At 47.8% G+C, this 23,952-nt stretch overlaps 1 protein-coding gene across 1 annotated transcript; it reads left to right on the forward strand.

Annotated features, from left to right (window-relative positions):
- Window positions 1-731: 731 nt before the first annotated feature.
- On the forward strand, window positions 732-22,497 carry LOC144162916 (chymotrypsin B-like). Its single transcript, XM_077693641.1, has 11 exons — window positions 732-1,000; window positions 2,581-2,759; window positions 5,087-5,170; window positions 5,640-5,781; window positions 9,379-9,492; window positions 10,864-10,994; window positions 12,154-12,254; window positions 13,696-13,798; window positions 15,632-15,791; window positions 20,647-20,798; window positions 22,209-22,497. Exons 1-11 carry the CDS (start codon window positions 958-960, stop codon window positions 22,392-22,394), a joined length of 1,395 nt encoding a protein of 464 aa, XP_077549767.1. The 5' UTR covers window positions 732-957; the 3' UTR covers window positions 22,395-22,497.
- Window positions 22,498-23,952: the final 1,455 nt, after the last annotated feature.

Consider the following 23,952-nt stretch of genomic DNA (forward strand, 5'->3'; position numbering starts at 1 on the left):
CTACGGCTTACTGGATCTTTTTTAACTTAAGAAGGACCTTGAATTTGTAGTTTGACATTGTCTACCTAAACACTGACCACAAGTTTAAAACGCTGAAATTACCTCTTCAGGACTCATAGAGCGGAAAACAATTTCAATTTCTAGCGAAATTTTATCACAATCCCCTCTGCCAATGAGATAAACTTTACGTGGACTCTTTACTCTCTAGACGGTAAGCTGAGATGTTGATGCGATACCTGGGGCTGCGGAAACATGTTGCACCGGTGAGGGACAATTTGAAATACAAACATAAATCAGTGGTATGCAGCAGAGCAATGAGTGAGATTATTTACGAATTTAACCAATTCGTCGGCTTGCCGTAAGGTCGAGAAACCACCTCCGCTCCACAAACTCTGCCGGCCACCCATCATGCTTTTAAGCGTATCAAAGTCGCCAGCTATGAAGAAAAAAACATTTATTCTGTTGTGACTTTGCCGCCCTCGTGATCACAAAAGCAGATGACTGCACTGAATATTACACATTTGCAACCTGCAGGAAATTGCGCCACCGATATGATTGTTTTCTGGCTTATCGTTTAGTTTGTCTTTCACTGCCGTCATCGTTATCTCCACTGAGATCACCCGAAGCTGGAGCACTTAAAAGGAGATTGCGTATCGCCAGTGACGCGACCGCAATCATTGGCGGCAGGACAACGCGTGGGATCCGCCTCTGATCTGCAATCGAAAAACCTCGCAACGAACCTGGACGCAACGGACGAAACACGTCCGCAAAGTGTTTGCGCCTACTTTTGTCCCACAAGCGCAAGCATGTGAATCGCTTAGCAGATAAGGAGAGAGAACAAAGGCCGGAGTTGATAGCGGGGAGCGCAAGTGAATGGAAACTTTCGCAGTATAAAACGGCAAGTCCGGTATACAGGTTGTAGGCGGTCTACTTGCTCGGAGTGGTGAGCCATCGGAAATGGGAACGCGACGTTTGAGTCTCGCCTCCGTGTTCCTCGCAGGTGAGTTGCCTCCAACTACAGTCACGTTGTCCTCGTCTAAAAAAAATGGCTTTAAAGGGGCCCTGTAACACTTTATTTTTCGATTTATTTTGAAATCTTAAACGCTTGCATAATGTAGTCACCCAACACACCCAGTACGTCGATTAGGGGGTCGCAAGGTACCCCAGCCAAAAATTACTGATCTATGCCCATCAGATAACTCGGAAACTCGCTCAAAAGATTTTTTCCTCTTTCCCGGTCTTGACGTTCTTCGACGGTTTGAATTACGTCATTAAGGCCAGTTAGCGGCTGTTGGTCTGTTTTCATTCAGTAGCAGCAATGAACGCTTTTCGATAGGAACTCAAAAAAAAGCCACAAAAACAAAGCAGAAATGGAAGGCGTATCTGGTGCAACGAGCAAATCACGTAGTACCGCTCCGTGCTGGCGATAACTATAGCTTTCGTAGTGGTTCCAGAATCCAGACACGAAGGAAAAAGTGAAAGCGCTTATCGAAAGTGTTACAATGTCCCTTTAAATTTGCTGTCTAGCGTGTGTGTATTACAAGTGGTCCACATATATATATATATATATATATATATATATATATATATATATATATATATATATATATATATATATATATATATATATATATATATATATATATATATATATATATATATATATATATATATATAGTAAGGAAATGAGGGGCTCGTTGAGGAAATACAGAAAGATAGGTCAGCAGTCTACGACGCCAAAGGAGGCATAGGGGTGTGGTTAGGCTCTTTTCTTTTTTTTTTTACTACGGTTAATGAAGTGAACATTTTTTTTTAATATACAGAAGAAAGAAAGAAAAACACGCGCCCAGAGTGGGGACCGAACCCACGCCTTTCGATTACATGTCGAATTCCTTACCAATTCGGCTATATGGGCGACTGTGTTCTCCTTCACTTTCTGGGCTATTTATATTTTACTAGGAGTGTATCTGACACTTGAGGGTGGTAGCCAGCGCCACTCTGACTACACGGGAGAAGGGGACCCTCTTTTCAACCCCCGGGACGTGACTCAAATGTTGTACAGCCTGTCATGAGCGGGTAACTGGCGGGAAGCCCTCTTATGCTACCTAGGCATCAAGGCTGCCAGAACCGAGACCCTCGCTAGGCTTTCGCAGAATAATATAGTAAGGAAATGAGGGGCTCGTTGAGGAAATACAGAAAGATAGGTCAGCAGTCTACGACGCCAAAGGAGGCATAGGGGTGTGGTTAGGCTCTTTTCTTTTTTTTTACTACGGTTAATGAAGTGAACAATGAAGTGAACAAGGCGTGGGTTCGGTCCCCACTCTGGGCGCGTGTTTCTCTTTCTTTCTTCTGTATATTAAAAAAATGTTCACTTCATTAACCGTATATATAGCCTATGTATATGGAGCCTGCTTATATGGAGCCTAAAGAAATGTGTTCTCAGCAATGCATGTGTGTGTGTATTAGTGAATACGACTTTAAATGGGCTCGCCGTATAGCAGAACTTAAATTTACTCGGCCGTACCCATTTATGACTTCCGACGAGTATTTTTTCGTCCTAAGTGCTGTTTTTTCTTGCAGCTGTGGCCTGCAGCCTTGCGCAGGAGCGCCAGGTTCCAGTGACGCTTACCGCAGGGAGAGATATTCGTGTCACGGGACTAACCAGCGGCATTCTGGTCACGCCAGGCTTCACCGGTGGCCAACCGGTGCCCCACAATTTTCAGGGGGCGGTGACGATCCAAGCGCCAAGGGGGTTTAGCGTAAGTCGTACTGCACCAACCTCTCCCGTCCTTACTGGGGCCTTGCAGGCGGAGCAAATCCGGAGATTTCGTACCAGAAAGCCATTATCACACTTGGTACAAAATTAGGCGTATAGATAGCTTGCATGCGCGCTGACTTCGAAGAATTTCACCGCCACAAAGATTCTAAGGTACTGTTAATTAAAATGATATAATTTAAGTTGCTCAAGGAAAATATTTTACGTCAGCAGTGAAAAAACGCGTTTTCGTCCGATTTTTGACTGAAAATGGCGTTAGGCTCGAACGTCATACTCGTTCTGTGCGACGTTGAGACTCCTGGTACCTCTTACTAACATTCCCTTACTTTATCCCTTCCTAATATTTCACACCACGAGTCGTAAAATATCAATGACAGACATCCATCTATAGCTCTTTATATCTGATGTGGATGCATACCGAATAAATATTTAAAGATTATAATATACCTGTTTAGGCAAGAGAACATGATGAACCACTTCCCATGCCTTCCTTGGTGTATGTATGTTGTGTGTTGGTATATATATATACATACATATATTGTTACGTGGCGGCAGGACACAGATGAGACGAAGGATGGGGGAACGTCGGTTCTTCGTTCTTCGGTCAAGGGGCTGTGAGGCATTGCCCACGTTAGTCCCGTAACATCACTCCCCGGGTCGAGGGCGACCGTCTCGGTCAATGCGGAGGCAACGTGAGGATTGCGATGCGGTGTGCGATGCGATGAAAACATACACTGGAGATTTGCCTGCCGCCACAGATGAAGATAACGTCCCTGTTGATGCCTGGCCACACAGAAGCGATGTCTTCAGGCAGGAACGAACCGTCGGCGGAATTCGAACCACGTTGGACGAAAAGGCTGGGGACACGGCGTCTTCTTTGGTCTGTTCTCGGCTTTTATCGGCTGGTCTTCAGTGGCTGCACACGGGCCGGGGACACGGGTCGGGGGACGAGGTCGAATGCAGGTCGCAGTGGGCTGGGCTGCCCGACATGGCCGACGGGCCCTCGACAATTTCGCCCAAGGCCGTGACAATGCGATGCGGAGGCCAGGATGGAGACGATCTCGCACACTCCACCAAAATGTTACGTGGCGGCAGGACACAGATGAGACGAACGATGGGATGGGGTGAAGCGATCTATTTACAGAATGGACATAGCGGCCATGACACAGACCTCACTCAACATGTGCGCCAGGAACGTTGCCGTCGTCGTAATCGTTCTTCGGTCAAGGGGTTGTGAGGCATTAGAGAGAGAGAGAGAGAGAGAGAGAGAGAGAGAGAGAGAGAGAGAGAGAGAGAGAGAGAGAGAGAGAGAGAGAGAGAGAGAGAGAGAGAGAGAGAGAGAGAGAGAGAGAGAGAGAGAGAGAGAGAGAGAGAGAGAGAGAGAGAGAGAGAGAGAGAGAGAGCAGCGAGCGACCGTTTATTCCGACCTTGCGAACAGCCTAGGGCTCTGCTAGGACGTAGGTGACAATCGCGCGAGGCACGGGACTTGAAGGCGACAGGCGGTGGCGCGTGGAAGATGATGATGCTGGTGATGTTAGCAGCGTTTGTGGCGGACGTGTGTGGGAAGAGTGGTCACCGTAGCGATCAGCATGACGGGAGCGCTCACAATATAGTATATAACGCTGAAAGTAGCGGTGCCTGTAGATGCAGTGCGACTTACAGTTGGGTGACGAATTGGTCGTGACAGACTGAAGTCATTTCAACCACCCACCAGCCTTCCTTCTTACACCCTCGCGGCGTGTTTCTCTGCCTGCAATTTTAAACTATTTTTGATATGTGTACCCAGTCTAAAATTGCGACAGGGATACAGCAAAAACCTAACAATGATTCCTATCGCACTACAAAAAACGTTGTTGTGACAACAGAGGTCCTGTTGTTACGACAAAGCCATCTGCTGTTACGACCGACAAAGTCAATTTTCTCAACGACAAACATTCTTGTAGTCACTACAGAACTGCCATTTACGCTGCTCTTCACAATGGGCAATAACATTCAAACGATGTGCAACTACTGACGGAACATGAGGGTCACGAGAAGACAGGAATTCGGCACGACGGAACATCAAAATAAGGAAAGGAATACGACACACGACAGAACATCAGAATTCCGACACGACAAGGATACGACAAGACGACAATACGACACGCGGAAATACGACAAACTACAGACAGTTTTCTTGTCCTCTTTTTCGACTGGCATATATCTTTGAAGAAATAGAATATTTTGGCAGTGCTTGATTTGTTTCATGTTGCGAAGGTATATGCGGATTTATTTTACCATCTTATGCTCATCAACGTTCTTTTACTGCAGCGGATTCGCCTGGAATTCCAAGAATTCGACCTCGAAACCAGTCCCCAATGCAGCGGCGACAGACTCGTCGTCCGGGAAGGCAATGTACGTGCGACTCAATTATCTTTTTTCTTACTTACGCATGCGTGCAGGAAGCATACATACATACATATATACATACATACATACATACATACATACATACATACATACATACATACATACATACATACATACATACATACATACATACATACATACATACATACATACATACATACATACATACATACATACATACATACATCAAGTTGTCGTAAAAGAAAAGTGTAACTCCAGTACTTGTGGAGTTTTCGCTCTAAAAGCGTCACGCTTATGTACTTTTGGCGATGTCCAGAAGGACACTCCAGCACCACCACATCCACGCTCCATTTTTGTCTTCTGCATGTGTTTATATGTCGCTATCGAGGACACCGGAGCACATGAATAAGAAAACAAAAACACTCGAAAATCGTCCGTACAAAGTCCGCCAGCCTTGGAGCCTGCATTTCCCTCGCTTTCGTTGTTGCCGCAGATGGCTCCAGACATCTTCTGCTCAAACCAGCGACCAAAGGCGTACCTGAGCCAATCTTCCCTTGTGAACCTACTGCTTGTCACCGATGGCCTGAAGCGTAGCCGCGGTTTCCGCATCCGATTTACAGCCACCAACAACCAAGGTGAGGCCCCTCTTTACGGATAAACGAGCATGATATTTTTGACGGAACTAAAGCGAATTTTCGACAGACCTAAATTGAATCTTCGGCCGACCTAAAACGCCTAAAGCCTGTTCTACATGGTGCGAATTTCGCCTGCGAATTCGCAGATGCGGCGCCACTCGTGCGGCAAAACGATCTATTTTTATTTTCATTGCTGCGACGAATTGCCGAATGGCGAAGTGCGTTCCCAGGAGTAGTTAGACTGTTTCAAACATTTAAAAATCTGTCACAGCAACGAGAATAGAACCTTTTGCCGCACAAGCAGAGCCGCATCTGCGAATTCCCAGGCGGAATTTGCGCCCTATAAAACGGGCTTAAGTCGAAGCATCAGAAGAAAAGAAGTCGCGGGTAATTCCTATCTTACAAACTCCTTCAATAAGAATAGACAGGAACTCAGAATTTCATGAGAGAGAGAGAGAAAACAATACTTTATTCTGATTGATAAAGGAAAGGGAAAAAATGAAGGAAGCTCACAAAAACGCGCCATAATTGAATGTAGCGAGCTGGACGCAACAGTAGCGTGTTTCCTCTTTTTTTCCTCACGGCGTTGCTTAAGCGTCGCCGCTGTACGAGCGACCACAGCGGGATGTTCGTCCTACTCCGTCGCACACGGCTCTGCGCGCACGTCGCCTTTCGCGCGCACTTATTACGGTGGCGGCGGCGTCCTCGCCTTCCTCCGCCAGGTGGCGGCACGGGTCCCGCGCGCTTCTCCGTTCCCTCCTCGCCTATCTCTCCCCGCCATCGGGCGCTACTTCAATCAGGGCGCTTGCGGAACGGGGTGTGGTTCGACCTCTAGCTCTCAAGGTCAAAACTGGTTACCCCGCGAAGAGTACCCGAGGAAGCGTAGCTTTCGCTACAAAAGAGGGTAGCGGGGGAGCCTTGGATCTGCCTCATTACATGTAGCCTTCCTAGTAGCCTTCATGATCAAACCCGCCAGGCTCCCTTGCTTCTCTAGCTTGCTTGTATTAGTCTGCCACTCCCTAGTGTCATGTGCACTGAATGACTTGATGTTGGGGCAGCCCCACAGGATATGGGCTTGATCCTGTGGTACTGTACTGAGTGCACAATTTGGTAGGGTGTGTCTGCTGTTTCTGTAGAGGTGGAGTCTATATAGCTGGTGCGAGCAGCGTGTTTGTCGTTGCTTGTCTGAGGGTTGCCTGTTGTTGCTGGGTCAGTCTGCGGAGGGGAGGTGACGGCTGAAGCCTCTTATTGGATATATTAGGAGAAAGGGGTAACACACACGAGTGAGCCTCGATGCTAGGGTGTGGCGTAATCCCGCACTTCAAGAGGAGCAATTGGAAAGTCCTTACTTACTACCAAACTCATCTACCACTGCTCTGTTTTCGCTTGCCCTGACCATTATGGGCCCTTATGCGAGAAGGCGACGGAGGAGGAAGAACGGGAAGGCCAGAGCGAGATTGAGAACAAGGCGAAGGAGGAAGAATAAGAGGAGTGGACGTTTGCATTCTGTCACATTAAAGGGACCCTGCAGCACTTTCGATAGGCGCTTTCACTCTTTCCTTCGCGTCTGGAACCAGTGCGAAGGCTACAGTTATCGCCAGCACGGAGCGACACTGCGTGATTTGCTCGTCGCATCAGATACGCCTTCCATTTCTGCTTTGTTTATGTGGCCTCGCTACCGAAAAGCGTTCATTTCTGGATCTAAAGGAAAACCGGCCAACAGCCGCTGCATGGCATTATTGAAATAATTCGAGCCGTCGAAGAACGTCAAGACCGGTAAAGAGAAAATGCTTTTGAGCGAGTTTTTTCTGATGGGCATAGAGCAGTAAGTAATTTACGGCTAAGGTACTTTGCGACCCCCTAATTTAAGTACTGGGTGTGTTGGGTGACTACGTTCTGCAAGCATTTAGGATTAAAAAAAAAGTTGAAAGAAGGTGTTGCAGGGTTTTTTTAATTTATTGTGGTGGGGAGGAGAAAAAAGGGGGGTAGGGGACGTGCAGGCATGCTTGCGCTAAATCCGAGTGGCGCCTGGAGCGTCACAGCCCCGCGGAAGTTGTGGGGCACCGGTTGGCCAGTGGCGAAGCCTGGGGTCAGCACATAGCCGCTGACTTGATTCGCGACACGAACATCTCGCCCTTGGCTAAGCGTCACCTGAACCTGGCGCTGCTGTGCGAAACTGCAGGCCACAGCTGGGCGAAAAAAGATAAAAATCAATCTCTCAATCAATCAATAAATCAAACGACCAATCAATCAATAGATACATCAGTCAATCAATGAATCAATCAATACATCAACCAACCAACCAGCCAATCAATCAATCAGTCAACCAATAAATCAATGAACTAATCAATTATTCCATCAATTGATTGATTGATTGTAGGGTTTAACGCGCCGACGCAACGCAGACGATGAGGCGCGCCATAGTGGAGGGCTCCGGATTAATTTTGACCACCTGGGGATCTTTAACGTAAGCCGAAATCTCGTATACACGGGCGTTTTTGTTTTTCGCCTCCATCAGAAAAGCGGCCGCCGCGGCCCGGAATCGAAAATTAACCAATCAAGAGATACATCAATCAATCAATACATCAACCAACAAGTCAATCAACCAACAAATCAATCAATCAATCAATCAATCAATCAATCAATCAATCAATCAATCAATCAATCAATCAATCAATCAATCAATCAATCAATCAATCAATCAATCAATCAATCAATCAATCAATCAATCAATCAATCAATCAATCAATCAATCAATCAATCAATCAATCAATCAATCAATCTGTTGTGGCCACGTGCATTCACCAAGCAGTTGCATTGGCACTCAGGAAAGTAAACGTGTCCTTATACGTAGCATGAATTACGGTAGCGTCGACGATGATGATGAGAGGATGGGCTCCTGCGTCTGATCGTTTGCTGGTCGTCTCCGTGTCCTGTTATTCTGCGGCCCCCGTGTTCGCGCCGTTAATTTTACTCTTGAAATGATGATGAAAACGTGGATGATGTTTCAGGCTTGCCGCGTTGGACGGTGAGTGAAAATAAACAAGTCTCAGGCCGGGCATACGATACAGTTCACTTTCTACGAGTTCGTTATCAAGCCTTAAAATCGAAGCCTATACTCACCTTTGACAAATTCAAATTTCCAGTTTGAGCACCGGACTTTTATGAGTGTTGTGACACCCACGCGCAGTAAGAAAAAGGTCAGGATTATTTTTTAGCACCTGAGTTAACATGCTATTGACGGAATGCGTCGATGGAAAAATCTTTTGAGCGAGTTTACAAGTTATCTGATAGGCATAGAGCAGTAATATTTGGCTGAGGTACTTTGCGACCCCTTAATCAAAGTACTGGGTGTGTTGGGTGAGTACTTTCTGCAAGCATTTAAGATTTCAAAAAAAGTTGAAGAAAGTGTGGCAGAGTCTCCGCCCCTTAATTTGCCACTTTCGCTTAACTTTTCCGTCATCTGAGTTTTCGCGGCATTCCGTCTCGCGAAGTGGGGAGTTCATGAACAGCTGTCGGTAACAAAACTTGTCTAAGCATGAGTATGTTATTTGTTTAGAGTGACGTGATGAGGTATTTTGCTTCCTTGGCTTCAAGACTCTTGCGGCAACCAAAACCAGTACCAGTGCGGAAGCTCGGAGTGCATTCCAAGGTCCCAAGTGTGCGACGGGAAGTTTGACTGTGCTGACGGGACGGACGAGAAGTATTGCCGTAAGTTGGTCCAACTCCGTTTGGGTGCGTGGTATTAAACGCATAACCCGAAATTTCTGAAGGCAGGATTTGTCATTGATGTACACCCATTTACACAGTTGTTGCAGGAAAGAGATACGACCGCAACGCAGGTAAAGCTTTTGCAGTAATTTAGTCTAGTCGGCCAGGTGAAAATTATTTGCGCGGGAGTATTTGAATTTCAGATAAGTATTCGCACAGAATTTATGAAAATTTATCATTTATACGGGCAGAAGTGTGCGAAATCTCGTAAAGATCTCGACCGTAATTTTTTTGGCTGCCTGGTTGCACTCTTCTCCGTTTGCGGTCGTGAAAAATGCAGAACGTCAAAGAACATTTTACTCAAAGGGATAACAAAACATGAGCAGCCGCTAGTAACGCAGCGTGTTAATTGATTTTAGTAGCTTACATCTTACATCCAGTGTGTAGTGCATGTTCTTGGGCATGGTATGGCATCTTGTGCTCTCTGTCTTCCTCAAACCAGTGAAAGCTTTGGCATAACACCTCGCAGGAGAGGGCGTGATGCTTTTAAATTACACGAGTAGTGGAACTTGGGGGGGGGGGGGGGGGATGCATAGTTGCTGCAGAACATGTTAGATCAGCCACATGAGTGGGGTAACAGATGCGTATGTAGGATAGACGTAACTGAAGGGAAGTGATTGTGAGATGAAACAAGTCAGAAAGGACATAAGGAAATCAATCTACGGAATGAGGGAAACAGAAAGTAATAGAGTTGTGGGACGAACATAAGCTTAGCGAGACAGATAACGATCAGAAAACGTTATCGAGATTTTTTTAAAAATCCCCGGCCATCTCCACGATTTTGAAACCTGGGGAGGGACGAAGCTTGCAACGTAGAAACATGTATTCTTGGCGCCTTGGCGTTTTTTGCAACGGAGATGAAACCGTTGGGGGGTGGGGGTACACAGCTTTGGTATAAAAGTGTCTTGTCTTTGAAGCCCGAAGCCCTCTAGCGCGAGGCGTAAACGAGTGTCCAGGTGTTTTTCTAGTACGCGTAACGAAGCGCTCCAGCGCGAGGCCTAAAAGAGTGTCCCGGTGTTTGTTTTGGTACGAGTTACGCTGTAGCGCGAGGCGTAAACGAGTTTCCGGGCGTTTTAGTACCGTGACTACATGAGGCGACTATTACGACGACGACATCGGACGCCAGCAGCCCCAACCCCTGCGGGGCTTCGCCCCTAAAAAAGTAATCAGTTCAGAAAAGTTTGGAGGTGCATGGGAACGCTTGCAGGACCTGCCCAGTACGTACAACAGCTGCTGCTGCTTCTGCTTCTAATGATGATCACTGCAGAAATGAGAATCAACGACATTTTGCTCGCTTGCTGTTCTTTGCAGTAAACAAACTTTGGCGTCGCAACCTGGTAACCGACGTCCCCTGCGGCAGCCCCGTTATTCAGCCGCTCACAGCGGCCTGGGACCGCATCGTCGGAGGCCGGGAGGCGGTTCCCCACAGCTGGCCCTGGCAGGTAACTGTCCCCCTTGCCGGGTAGAACTGCTCGGCGGGTCAGCTGTTTTAAGTGCCGAGAACTTTAGGCGCTCGCCTTGTCGTCCTAGTTCGCTAGCTGGAACCGAGCATACCGCCACGGCATTGCGGTGTAGCCTGTCACGGTCCCTTCGCCGCGGCGTAACCCAGAGGCTTCGAAAGCCAAGCGGCTATGCCAGGATATACAGAGCGTGAGCTGAGGTTCGACTGGTTATTCTTAGCTTTTCTGGTTGTCTAGGATTAGCTGATTATCATGCTTACTGCTGATTCTAACCCAATCCAAATCCAATCCAAATCCAATCCAAATCCAATCCAAATCCAATCCAATCCAAAACCAATCCAACAATCCAAGCCAAGCCAATGCAATGCAACCTAATCCTTGCGCTTGCGCTGCATATAGTGTACTAATTCTAGTACACTGCACTTGCGCAAAATGCAGCAGTGCAACGCCGGCACGTGCGGCGAGAAAAGCACAAAGAGAACAGAACTCCCGCTGGCGCAGTTTCAGGCAGGGGGCGCGCGAGCACTGTGAAGGCGGGAAATTTGATTTGCATGGGGTGGTAGCAGGAAGCGGATAAGGGCGGTACAGCCCATTATAGCGAATCACTGCTCTGCACTTCCGACAGCTTTTCACATTGAGTGGAACAGCATTGATTTTTTTTTTTTTTTTTTTTGAGAGCGAGCCGCGAAACTCATTCTGCTCTTATCAGTGGCGGATGGGTAACCCGCCCGAATTGGCCATCAAGTTCCATCAAGGAATAGACCCCGTTTAGTGTCATTGTTTCAAGAAAAAGTTATCAAGGTAGAGAATGAAATTCTACCGATCGAGGTGCCAGCAAAAGCCGTTGGCTGCTTTACAAAAGAGTGGCTCTGACAAACGTGCCAGTCTGACAAGCGAGATTGAGTTAGCATGCCTGCGGGTTTTACGTTGTCTCCAGGGTGGTTTCCATAGCCTGTGGGGTTTCGCCAGCGCTTCCCGCAGATATTGAGCAGAGGTGACGCCGTGGCGGCTTTCAACGCGCGGCCGAAAAAATCGTAGCTTGCACGCTGTCCATAACAGTGCTAAGATGGGAGAAAAAGTTTTTAAGCGTTGCCGCTTGGAGAGCTCTAACCCGGCGTCTTCATCGCTGTTTCTTTCGCAGCCCAGCATCCAGTTGGCCGGAATCTTTCCAATGGCGCACTTCTGCGGTGGAGCCCTGCTTCGCAACGATCTGATCATTACGGCAGCCCACTGCGTATCTGAGTGAGAAAGTCCTCCTCCTCCTCCCCCTCCTCCTCCTCCACCTCCTCCTCACCACCACCATCATCATCATAACCATGCTCCCGTTTCTCTCCATCCGCCTAATCCTCATCACCATCATCCCCATTTTAACCACACTCCTTTTCTCTTCTTCTTCCTCCGTCTTCTCCTTCGCTCCTCCTCCTCATCATTATCATCATACGCCTTTCCCTCTTCTTACTCCCGGGTTCGTCTCCTCTTTCTCCACTGATGATGATGATCATGACGCTGAAGCCCTGTGACACTCGCGCGTACGAATAAATTTTGTCAAATCCCAATCGTGTCGCGTGGACTTAACGCTTTCTCGATTTTACGAAGCTCCCGTTTCGACAAAATAATTGTGCGGGTTGGGGTCTTTCTTTCAAATTTCGCGCCAAAAAAACTTCCACAGTGACGTAATCGCGGAGATACTAAGTGGGCACGATCCATAGCAGTACAGTACGTCGTTCAAACGGAACTAGAGGCACCACCACGGTTGTACAGTATTTCTTAGTCAGCGGCTGGCAATCGTACAAACATGTCTATGTGACGAAATAAGGGATGGAAGAGAAAAAGGCTGGTGAATAACCACTGCATCAACTATTTTCTGCATCAACTATTAATTGGTCTAAGTTTGCGTTAAATTATGGGTCGTTGCTCTTTGGGTCAATAATTTTTTTTTTCAATGAATCAAACTTGTTTGTTCAATTTGTCTTCACGGTTTCTTCAAACAGGCGTGGAGAGGATTGCGCTTAGCGAACCTGACGGTCGCTACACCCGGATACAACTTAAGAACGGCAACGTTGATGATTGATGATGATTGCTATTGGTTTCCCCTTTGTAGCGGGTTGATTATGTGTCATCTTACCAAAAAAACTAATATACCAATGTTTTATACTCTCCGCTTAATACTAGCGCTGCTCATAGGGCAGGCACAAAAAACTTATTACGCACAAAATATTTATTTTTTTCTGTTTAATGTGGTATCTGTCCTAGGCAATGTTCCCCTCTCCGCTTTTCATCCACCAGCATTCTAATCTTCAACGGTATTGCCGCTGTGCCTCATCACCGCAGCCGGATATTACTGCGCGAGGCGCAAATAGTGCGTTACTGAGAATATTTTGAGCACGGCACGGGCCGTTTCGGTGATTTTTAGGACCTAATATGCTTATAAACTACTGCAGCGACGACAAACAACCTACGTGAGGAAAGGCAGACGACACCCCGCATTCATAGCGATGTCCTTTCAAAACCCGCGTGCCGTGACATCCGGGTCCGTCGATTAGGCGGAGTGATACCGTATATGAGCTATTGTCGTTCTTCACTTGTTCCCGAGTACAGTAGTCAGATGGCACACAACGGAAGCACTATCTCTTTTCCCGTATTGTCCTTTGTGTGACTATCATTTGTGTATTCTTTTACGCAGTATGCGCGCAAAGAACTTGGTGGTGAAGTTTGGCAGCCACAACCTTGTCAGCGACGAGGCGGGAGTTCAAATTCGAAGCGTGGACGTCATTGCAAGGCACAGCGTGAGTGCATTGCAGACATTTTACTCGTTGCAAATCGCAACCGAAACGCAAAAAAAATACAACAGGTTTTCAAAATGAAAACTAAGTTTCCTTTATTTTAAATTCTAAACGGGACGCAGTATAATGCCGTGTAACACGACCAAGTGCGCTGAAGCCCCGCGTTTATTTATTCTACACAACCGATGTCACGAGGCAACTCGTGCAGAGGCGGAGCCACCCAATTCGATGTTCGGTCACGAGATTGTCACTTTTGAGAGAGCGCGGTTTAGAGCCAGGTTCTGCCTTTTTGTAGTTTACGGTTTAAACTAGCGTCACTTCCGGTTAATTAGAACTCATGCCCTGATCCCGGCACAGCCCTGTATATTTCAATGGGGGAAAACTCCCGATAGTTCTAACACGTCGGTATTCGAACTATTGTCTCCTGGCTTCCATCGCTCCTCACAGAAGAAGTCGGCCCAGAGTGATTACAATGCGTTGCAAATCCAAACCAAACTAGAGAGAGGCAAAACAACGAAACAAAAACAACGGCGTGGCACGCACGCTACTCTCCTGCAACAGCTTATTCGCTTTTACAGAGGGCGCTGCGCCACCGGCGCCAGGGCTCCGGCGCATGCCATTCTTATTTACGAAACTTCGTTTACGAACTAACCTGCCCCAAACGTGTAGCAGCGCCTAATTCGCGATGACGAGTCCATAGGTGGCTTCTTTGTGTTCTTCCCGCGCAGTGTGGCGCGATTTCCATTAATTTTTATTTATTTATTTGTTTATTTCAAGTACCCACATCGCCCTTTGGCATTGTTGTATGGGGGTTACAGTAGAAAATAGAATACAAACAGCAAAATTGTCACCGAACTAAAATCATGCATAACATTATACATGAGAAATCTAAACACTTGCAGTACAGCATTGTAACAACAATACAAAACACAAGATTATACGACGGAAGCTGTAATTATACATATCAAAAATCAACAACCACGAGAAGTACAAAGCCAACGTTAAATAAATCGGCTATTTCAGCAACTCAAAATGCTGCTTCAATGGCTGTTGGAAAATTAGAATCAGAGAATATTGGTATTTTTAGCGCATTCCAGTCGCTAATAGAGTTTGGAAAGAAAGAGTATTTAAGGACATTCAATCGACAGCTATATTCTCTAATTTTATATAAGTGATCTTTCCGTTCGGACATATAACTAGGCGTGTTTAAATACCGCTCTTTATTTATTCCAGTTTTACCAAGATATATATTATAAAGAAATTCAAGTCTGAACTTTCCGTCGTCCACAAAGGGGTTTCCATCCCAGGGCCTGAAGAATTCCGGAAGACCTTATTCTGAAATCGTAATTACCTGTTACAAACCTGGCAGCCCTTTTTTGCACCCTCTCCAACTTTTCTTTCAGTACATTCGTACATTCTTTCAGTACATTCTAGTGGCCGCCCGCTAATTCGACCTCCGCTTAATTCGAACAATTTTATGGTCCCCTTCGAGTTCGAATTAACGTGCTTTTACTGAATACGCTCCATCCGCAAACGACGTTCATGTATTGACAGCAGGCGGGAGTTTTGTAACGTTTGCAACTTTAATGCGCACCAACTAATCACGAGAAGCAAATGCAACTCGGGGAAATGATATATTCGTCCTAGCGGACAATATCGGTATCATTTTCTTTCTTTCAAAATACGTACATTGATTGAGAGCTACAGAGCACTCACCAAGATGATGGCTTCGGCGTCAAAATTTTCGACGTGCTTTCCGTCGACGCACGCAGTTTTGAACGAACGAACGAACGTTCAAGCATTCAACGCGTCGTGCCCAACTGCCATCTATTGCAGAGGTACACTCAAAACGACATGACCCACGACGTGGCACTGCTGAAGCTGACGCTACCGGTGAACTTCACGGACTACGTGCGACCTGTCTGCCTGCCCGGACCAAGAGTGACACTTCCCCTCAACACCACCTGCTACTCCACTGGCTGGGGCACAACGCGGGGTAAGCTACAGTCCTTTCCAACTTCTTCAATCTAGAAGCAGCCATTTTCTGATTGAGTTCAATTCAATTGGCGCACTCGACAGGATTACCTAATTCGTATGCTCAGTGTAGTGCAGTGCATTACAGTTAACCGCATTAAAAAAAAAACTGGTTGATTCATCTCTCACAGGAATCAGTAAATACGAAAGTGAAATGTGCAGCGAAATCGGCAGCTGGGCATGATTTGCAGGTCGGCGGCTGTCTTGTGGGTGCGCTTGGCGAGCGACGTCCTGTAGCGGGTCGCTTCGGCAAACGAGTACTGGCGGTAATCCAGTGACGGATAGGACGTCAGTGAAATATTGGGGTATCGTGGGAGAAAACACTTTCGTGTTCAAATATACGCAGTGTCTAGAGGGCCGTCCGACGGCGCTCTAGCTGGCCGCTGCAGGCATGGCTATAGCGCCGTCCGATGACATTCTAATATTGAAGACTAGTCTAGTACCGGGCTGAAGAGACTTGTCGTTGTAGTGCAGAGGATCCGCTTTAGTTTCTTGTTCTCAAGGACGGTGGTTCGAGACCAGTTCTTGCCTCGGTTTTTTTTTATCTTTAAATTGAAGTATAATTTTGATGTCTTAGGTTAGTTCTGGTGTTTTAAATGATTTCGTTGTGTGCGTTAGGTTATCTTATGTTATGTTTAGGTTAGGTTGCCTAGCCTTACGTTATCTAGAGCGATGAAGTGCCAGACGCGACGATTTTGTCACAAAACGTCGGTGGATGTCGATATAGTGCACTGCTTGTAATACCGTCGGACGGCACTCTAGACACGGCCTAAAATATAAAATCCGAAAACGAACAACCCCGGCACTTGACTCCCTGGCACTTGACTTTCTGGCACTTGACTCTCCGGCCCAGTGATTGTGTGGACTTTTACGGGTTCCTTTTTTTTCTGGGCCAGACTTTGTGTGGGTGCGTGAGTGTGTGTTCACTTGTAAATATGCTCTTCTCTCCCCTGTGTTCTGTAAATATGTCACCTTTATCATCTGTGTCTCCTCTCTATGAATCTGTCATCCTCTGCCCCAACTCCCACACCAGCAGGCGTTCCGGTGTCCACCCCTAGGTGTGACAATTTACGCCTGCTTTTGGTCTTTCCTTTCTTTTTACTTGACAATAAATTCATTCATTATAGCGTACTCTAGTACTAAAGGTTGCTTCCCCGCAAGAAGACCATGTGTGCAGGGGTGCACCCTTTACAGGCCACTTGCTTCGTTGGTGTGGCGTCACTTCCTTGACATATAAGACGTCAGCGAAATCTTCGTGTACCCGGGAATAAAACACAATCGTGTTAAAATGAAAGGTCTATAGACATTTGCTTTTTATTGGCCTATGGCCACAAATTTCTCGGGGCAATACTTCCCGGGTAAGACCGAAGCGGGCTTGCAAAGACATCACTAGCAAGCCATAAGGCTGATGTGTGAAAGCGTGTTTAGAGGCCAGAAAAACGCACCCATGTCAAGAGCGGAACAGGTGGCGTCTCTACCAGTTGTAAGGCAGTGGGAGGAGCTAGGCTGTCAGCTCTAATTTAATTAACAACACTTTGATCTTCAATTATGAATTCATATGATAAAATAGATGTAGGTAGAGGGTTCCTAAGAGTTGCTCGCGATAGTTGCGTATTCTTCGCATTAAAGGACTGCGCAGGAATTACTTATAGCTTCCCTTTAAAAAATTAGTGCCCTTTCGCTCTGTGAAGAAGGATGACCTGCAAAGCTGGACGCAGTCCTCGGAGTGCATGAAACAAAACGCGTTTATCGTAAATTGCGATGGAGCATATTTCCTAGGCAAATAACTGAGTGAACCTCTGACGGATCCAAGCTTTGTTCTTGCAGATAAAAACGGAACTGCCTGTGTCCCTCTCGCGTCGTAAGCATCGTACTGTTTGTGTAAGGCCCGGTTCAGACTGTTGCCGCAACTGTCGTAATAACTTTACGGAATGACGTCATTTCCCGTCTCAGTGAACCGCACTGCGTGACATTACATTTTTTACATCCGTAGATCACGATATGGGTTTTGTGTCGGTAATCTGAGCATAGCGTAACACAGAAACCCAATACGCTCTACCATTAAGGACTCCGGACAGGTCCCATTGGGCCGTTTAACGTCCGCGTTTAAATCTCGCCCCAGCACAACGGACGTATCATCCTTCGGTCCCACCTCCCCTCCTCCCTCCTACTATTCTCCCCTACAAACCTGCGCACGCATAAACCGGCAACCGGTCATGTGCGCGTGCTTAGAAGTGACAGACGCCATCGAAAATATCCTCTGAAAGCTCCTCTGAAGAAGTCATATTGGCTCACGCCGGGGTTCCAAGCAGGCAATTTGCTGTTCATCCGGGAGGGATTCGCCGCTACTCCACGAGCTGAACTTGAGGTGGCAACGGAGGTGCCAGCAGCTTTGCGTTGTTTTTGCATCCATTCGCGCTTGTATTCGGGCCAACGCTCCGATTCTTCCCCCAAATGAACGGCATGCATCCGTCCCATAACGATTTAAAACCTGGAAGCCCTTGAGGTCTATTCTCGCGTACAAGAATGTGCCTGCTCGTTTTCCTTCCCCATCGTATGATATTACTGTGTGGGTAAGATGTCTGTTTAACAGATCAACCCACACCCGAACCACTCTATTGAGGAGGACCGCCAATTAATCGAATTGAGCCATGTAATTCCGACATTTAATACCAGCACAACCGGCATTTCATCGGTAGCGGCATAAAGCCTAACTGTGCGTGCACGCCCTCCTTTTTCCACCTGCAAACCGTGCATGCATAAACCGGCAACCGGTGATGGCACATACTTAGGCGTGAAAGACACCGGTGAAAATGTCGCTCGAAAGGCCTTCAAGCTTAGAAAGAAATATGGGCTCAAGCCGGCGTCCCAACTGGGGAAGTTTCTCAGAGAGTCGCAAGAGGCTTCAAGATACCACCCCGGTGGGTGTGCTGGGCCTGCTCAAGACGCTCACACGCTCGGGCAAGGTGGTAGCTAATAAGATTTACGCTAACACGGCCCTAACCCCTCATGTACTACATAAATGGACCCACGGAGCCAGCTCGCACACCCAACGCTGCCCGTATTGTGACGAGAAGTGTATCCCTAACCTGTACCATTTGATATGGCACTGTGAGCACTTCAAGACCGATCGCGAGCCACTATTGGACTTCGGTTCCCCACCCGGAGATGAAGAAGCTCACCTGCAACGCGTTCGAGAGGACCCCTCAGTACTTGAGAAAGTTATTGAATACGCACTAACCAGTGGTCTTTACAAGCTGGTGTAATAACCTGGACCGACACCTCTAAAAATCGTCGCACCTATCTCTTCACGGTTTCTGCGAACTATATGTTCACGGACTTTACAATGCTATCCACCATTTAAGGTGATTGAACCTTGAACATTGTTCTTTTTTTTCGATTATTCCCTCCCTTCCTTCATGTCCCTTTCCTTCCCCAACAGGGCATTCATGCCCCCTCTGATAATAAAGGCATTCCTCCTCCTCCTCCTCCTACCGGGAGGAATTCGCAGCTACTTGGCGAAGTGAATTTGAGTGGAAACGGCTACAGCGGACTTCTGTCGTTTTAGGGGGCAGCCTTTTGGCAGCGGCTACCTAGGCTTCGCCGGAGCGGCGTCTGTTTATGTCCGCATAACCGAGTGAGCGAACGCAGCAGCGACGAAAGAAAGAAAACGGAGAGGAGCGTCTTGCGAAGGGTGAAGTGGAGTACGACAGGGGCGGCTACGGTGTCATCTCACGGCCTTTCCCTCACACATGCTTCATGTGTCGCCACCAAGGAGTTTCCACCCCTGACACTTTCCCCAAACGCTGTTCCATTCTCCACTAATTCAAACCACATTACCTTTGCGCGGGTGTTTCAAACACGATATGCAAAAGCATGCTCGCTGCTCCCTTGGGCGGGGCTAATCTGAATCACGTGACATTTGTGCGAGAGGTTCAAACAGGATTTGCAACAAGCTGGCCGGCGGCGGCGGCGCACTGCGAGGCAGCAGCAGAGTAGCGCACCGCCGCCGTACGTTCGCTGATCACGCGAATACTTCCTGAGATGCAGCAGAATTGCGCCGTGACCGAGAAGACTGCAGCTCGCGCTGCGCACAAATTTCATATTAGGGAGTGCAGTAATCGTCAGTGCATTTTTACGCCCATCCGAGCTTTTGTTTTAGGTGCGGAGTACCTTAGGACCGGGAAATGTCCGTCCGCGTCCGCGCGCACAGCATTTACAACCGCAAAATATGACACAGGCACCGGCAGGATTCGAGCCTGTGTCTGGTTAGCACCCGAGAGTCAAACGGCTTACCCCCTCGCCTGTAACGGTGCGGAGTACCTTGACCCCCGTCCGCGTCCATCCGTGCGCACACCACCATCAAGCGAAAATCATGAGAAATTCGATCGTAGGCGTAAGTTCCAGTCTCATTTAGGGAATATTCAAGGTGCAACTCACGGCTCAAATGAAATGACGGTCGGGGCGCAAATCGGATGTCACTCGGGGTGCAACTTGGATGTCATTTCGAGTCCCCGTACTCCGCACCCTCGCCATCAGTGTAGATGCTGCCATTTTATTTTCGCAATCATCTGATAACCGCACACCGCCGTTAGCTACCGACTGCGCAATTCGCCAAAAGGGCATCAAGGGAGGTGAGGGGGGAAATAGTTGTGAAAGAGGTGTCAACGGTAGTGAGGAAGAGCCTTGGAGCGGCGCCAAGTAAATCGATGACTCAGGAATGAAAATTGGGGGGGGGGGGGGTTAGACATATACTGCTTTGCAATAAAAATAAAACGAAGACACGTTGTATGCTGCTCATTTGCGCGTACACGCAGGCACTGGTAGCTCCTTCCTCCTGAAGCAGTCTCGGCTGACTGTGCGTGACTTCAATCAAAGCTGCCGCAACATCCTAAGCTTCCAGCCAAACCTGCGCCCAAGCCACCTGGTATGCGCTACGGATGACGAGGACTCTTCCGGACCCTGCCACGTACGTACCAACCGCTTTAATGTGGGTGGGCACGCGCATAAACAGCACATATTCCTTCTAGAAAAATGTTGGTGTGTTTGAACGTGGTTAAACCGCTATCTTCGACTGATAGCTAGGTTTCTGTGCCGAGAACTAGTAGTGAACGTGTGCGCAATCGCACCGCGAGACAAAACGCAACTCTGATCGGCGCAGTTGCCTTGAGGTGCTGGCTTGACCTTGATGAGCTTGAAGGTCATATTGACGCTACGAGTGGTTGCTTGGTTTTGTGCCTGGAGCTTTCCCTCTAAAAACCTTCAACTGTGCATAGAAAGGCTGGCTAGCATACAACGGTCGATTGCGGATTCTTTCCTTGATCACGCTGTCAAACTTCTACTCTTGAAAGCCAGAAGCACTTCTAACCCGTGTGTTCAGTCGTATTTGCAGCATTTGTAGATTGCCATCCGGCACTAAAACTTCGTAAGACGAACGTTGACTTTTTAGAAAGTTGATGATGTAACGAGATCATTTTCTTAAATCTTTGTTCACTTAAACCTGTCAAGCAGGCTCAGCGAAACTCGCGGCCATACGACTTTTTCATTTTTTTTTCAAGCTTAGTACAGTTCATTCAAGCAGTGGTAAACTGGGCTTAACGAAATTAATTATTTAAAGAACTCATCATTTCGTTTTATAGCGATTTTCCGCGATGAGTTTCCCCCTTCGTGTTTAGTTAGAAAACTCTTAAGAGAAGTAATTTTTGCGGGAATTAACAAAAATTGTGATTGATCCCTTTTTCATAAAATCGGTAAAACAAGAAAGTGAAAGGGGCCTTCACAGGAGCAGTGGAATGTTAAAGGAACCTCCTTCACGTGCGAAGGGTTAGCAAGCCTGACCGACGCCGACACGCAAGAAAAAAAAACCGCTTGGTCCGGGTAAACACAAGCAAAAATGACATGCACAGAAACATCAGGTTGAAACACAACGGTCATGGGAACAACGCCACAGCGGAGGGTGCCTCAATTCACGCGCGTACCCCGTACACGAAGACGCTGGCATCGAGGCTCCAACTGTCGGTGCTAATTAGCGTCATGATGCGCTACTTCGCTTCGCCTCTCCTAGACGGCAGCACCATCTGAATGAGTCATAGGGAATGACATAAGGCGCGTTCGTAGGGCTGCTCACGTCTGTGTTTACAACGCAGTGGGCAGAGCGCCACGTACCTCCCGTTCTGGCGAGCGAGTTTGTGTGCTCGAATCCGGGCGGCGCCGCGTCAATGGCACCTTTTTCTGGCGACGTCACTTCCGTGACGGATATGACGTCACTGAGATCTTGGTGTAACCGGGAATAAAACACTTTCGCATTAAAAATGCCGTGTGTCTCCCTCAAATGTTCTGTAGTGTAAACACGTTGATCCTCGTCTTCGCACGCGTGCAGGGAGACAGCGGAGGACCCCTCGTCTGCCAGCTCGGCTCGTCTTCCGCGTGGACCCTGGTGGGCATGACAAGCCAGGGCACGCAGCTCACCGTCACGCATGCGCTGTGTGCTATGGGCACGGGCACCATCTGGAGTTCCACCATCGCCAACCGACCATGGATAGCGAACGCAGTGCGCACCCTCTGAAGCGCCCTCTTCTGTATGCTCGCGTACGGTGCGCCGCGCCATGAACTGAGGGCGTGCTCATAGTGCGTGGCTGATGTAAATAAACATACTTTCATCAAGCACACTTTCTGTTCTCCAAAGATATTCCCGTATTTACTCGATTCTAAGCACCCCCCCCCTTTTTTCCACGATCGCAATGCCCAAAGTGAGGGGTGTGCTTCGATTCAGAAAACCTTATTTACACCCCCAGACCCCACCGCCACCACCACCACATTTTGTAGCGTAAGCTACGCTGGCCGAGGTTGAGCAGTTTCGCGTGTGCCGTGAAGGGCCGTTCTGCGCAGGCGTGAGGGAAATTGGATTGGATTGGCTTGGCTTGGATTAGATAGGATTGGATTTGGATTAGATTGGATTAATGCGGATTGTGTTGGATTGGGTTGCGGCGCAGCCGCGGCAGACGCACTGGCGCCGGCGCGTGCCCAGGTGTGCGCCTCAATTGCGCAGTAGCCAAGTCTGACGCTGCACCGGAGCCGCTTAATAGCCGTTTCGCGTGGCACGTCAAAAAGACGTGCTGAGCATGCGGGAGGAGCAGTGACTGGACTGGACTGGACTGGACTGGACTGGACTGGACTGGACTGGATTGCTGAACCTTAGCTCACGCTACGTATATCCTGGCATAGCAGAACTAAGCCACTACTAATTTTTTTGCTGCGGTCGTACCTCGACGAGACAGGCTCAAGGAATAATGTTTTATTTGGCAAACATTTAAAAGGAAAATAGCTACAGACAGTGAACCCACCGCTTAGGTCTGACACACAGTCAACCTCACTACCATTAGAGTCCGTTGTGCCACTCGGGCCGCTGCTCTAAGTGTACCACAGCAGGTCGTCTTCCGTTCCATCGAAGTGGTTTGTAATTGAAAGCTTCAGAAATGACTTGGCCAGATCATCAACTCCGGCCCGCTTCCACACGTCCGAAACTCACCTTGCGATAGTTGCTTAGTAAAGGGGGTGCCTAGATTCGCATGCAAACTTTTTTTCCAATTTTCTTCCTGAAAGTAGGGGAGGGTGCTTAGAAGCGGGAGGTGCCTATAATCCCAAAAAATACGGTATTTTACTGCCCATGCGTTTGTTTCCGTAAACCACGGTCTGAATTCGCTCGGCGATTGAACTCGACGTGATTCCACGTTTTTTTTCTTTGTTTGTTTGTACCGTTTGTTGCGAGGAAAGGAAAATAAAAGGAGGAGTTCTTTCATTGAAATGGAAGACTCTGGGCCCGTTTGTAGAGAAGGAGGGAGAGGGAGCGAGTGACGCTCTGTGGTGGCATTAAGGCAGAAAATCTAGATGTGTGTCCCCGAGGAAGTTAGTGGGATTTTTCGAGATTGTGGCCGCCCCTACTCAATGAAAATTCAAAGAATCAACCCCCTCCCTCCATATCCGAGCGCGCGCCTACAAGGGTATCTACAGCCTACTGCACATGTTCTTGGAGCCAATCAAGCGATCTGGGCACCTGCCTCACGTCGACCTCCCCATTTCGGAAGAACACGTGGCGTCTGCTTAAGACGAACGCATTTCTAAAT

This window comes from Haemaphysalis longicornis, unplaced genomic scaffold, assembly GCF_048455015.1.
Source record: "Haemaphysalis longicornis isolate Haplotype H1 unplaced genomic scaffold, Haemaphysalis longicornis Haplotype H1 scaffold_12, whole genome shotgun sequence".
In the NCBI taxonomy this organism is placed as follows: Eukaryota; Metazoa; Arthropoda; class Arachnida; order Ixodida; family Ixodidae; genus Haemaphysalis; species Haemaphysalis longicornis.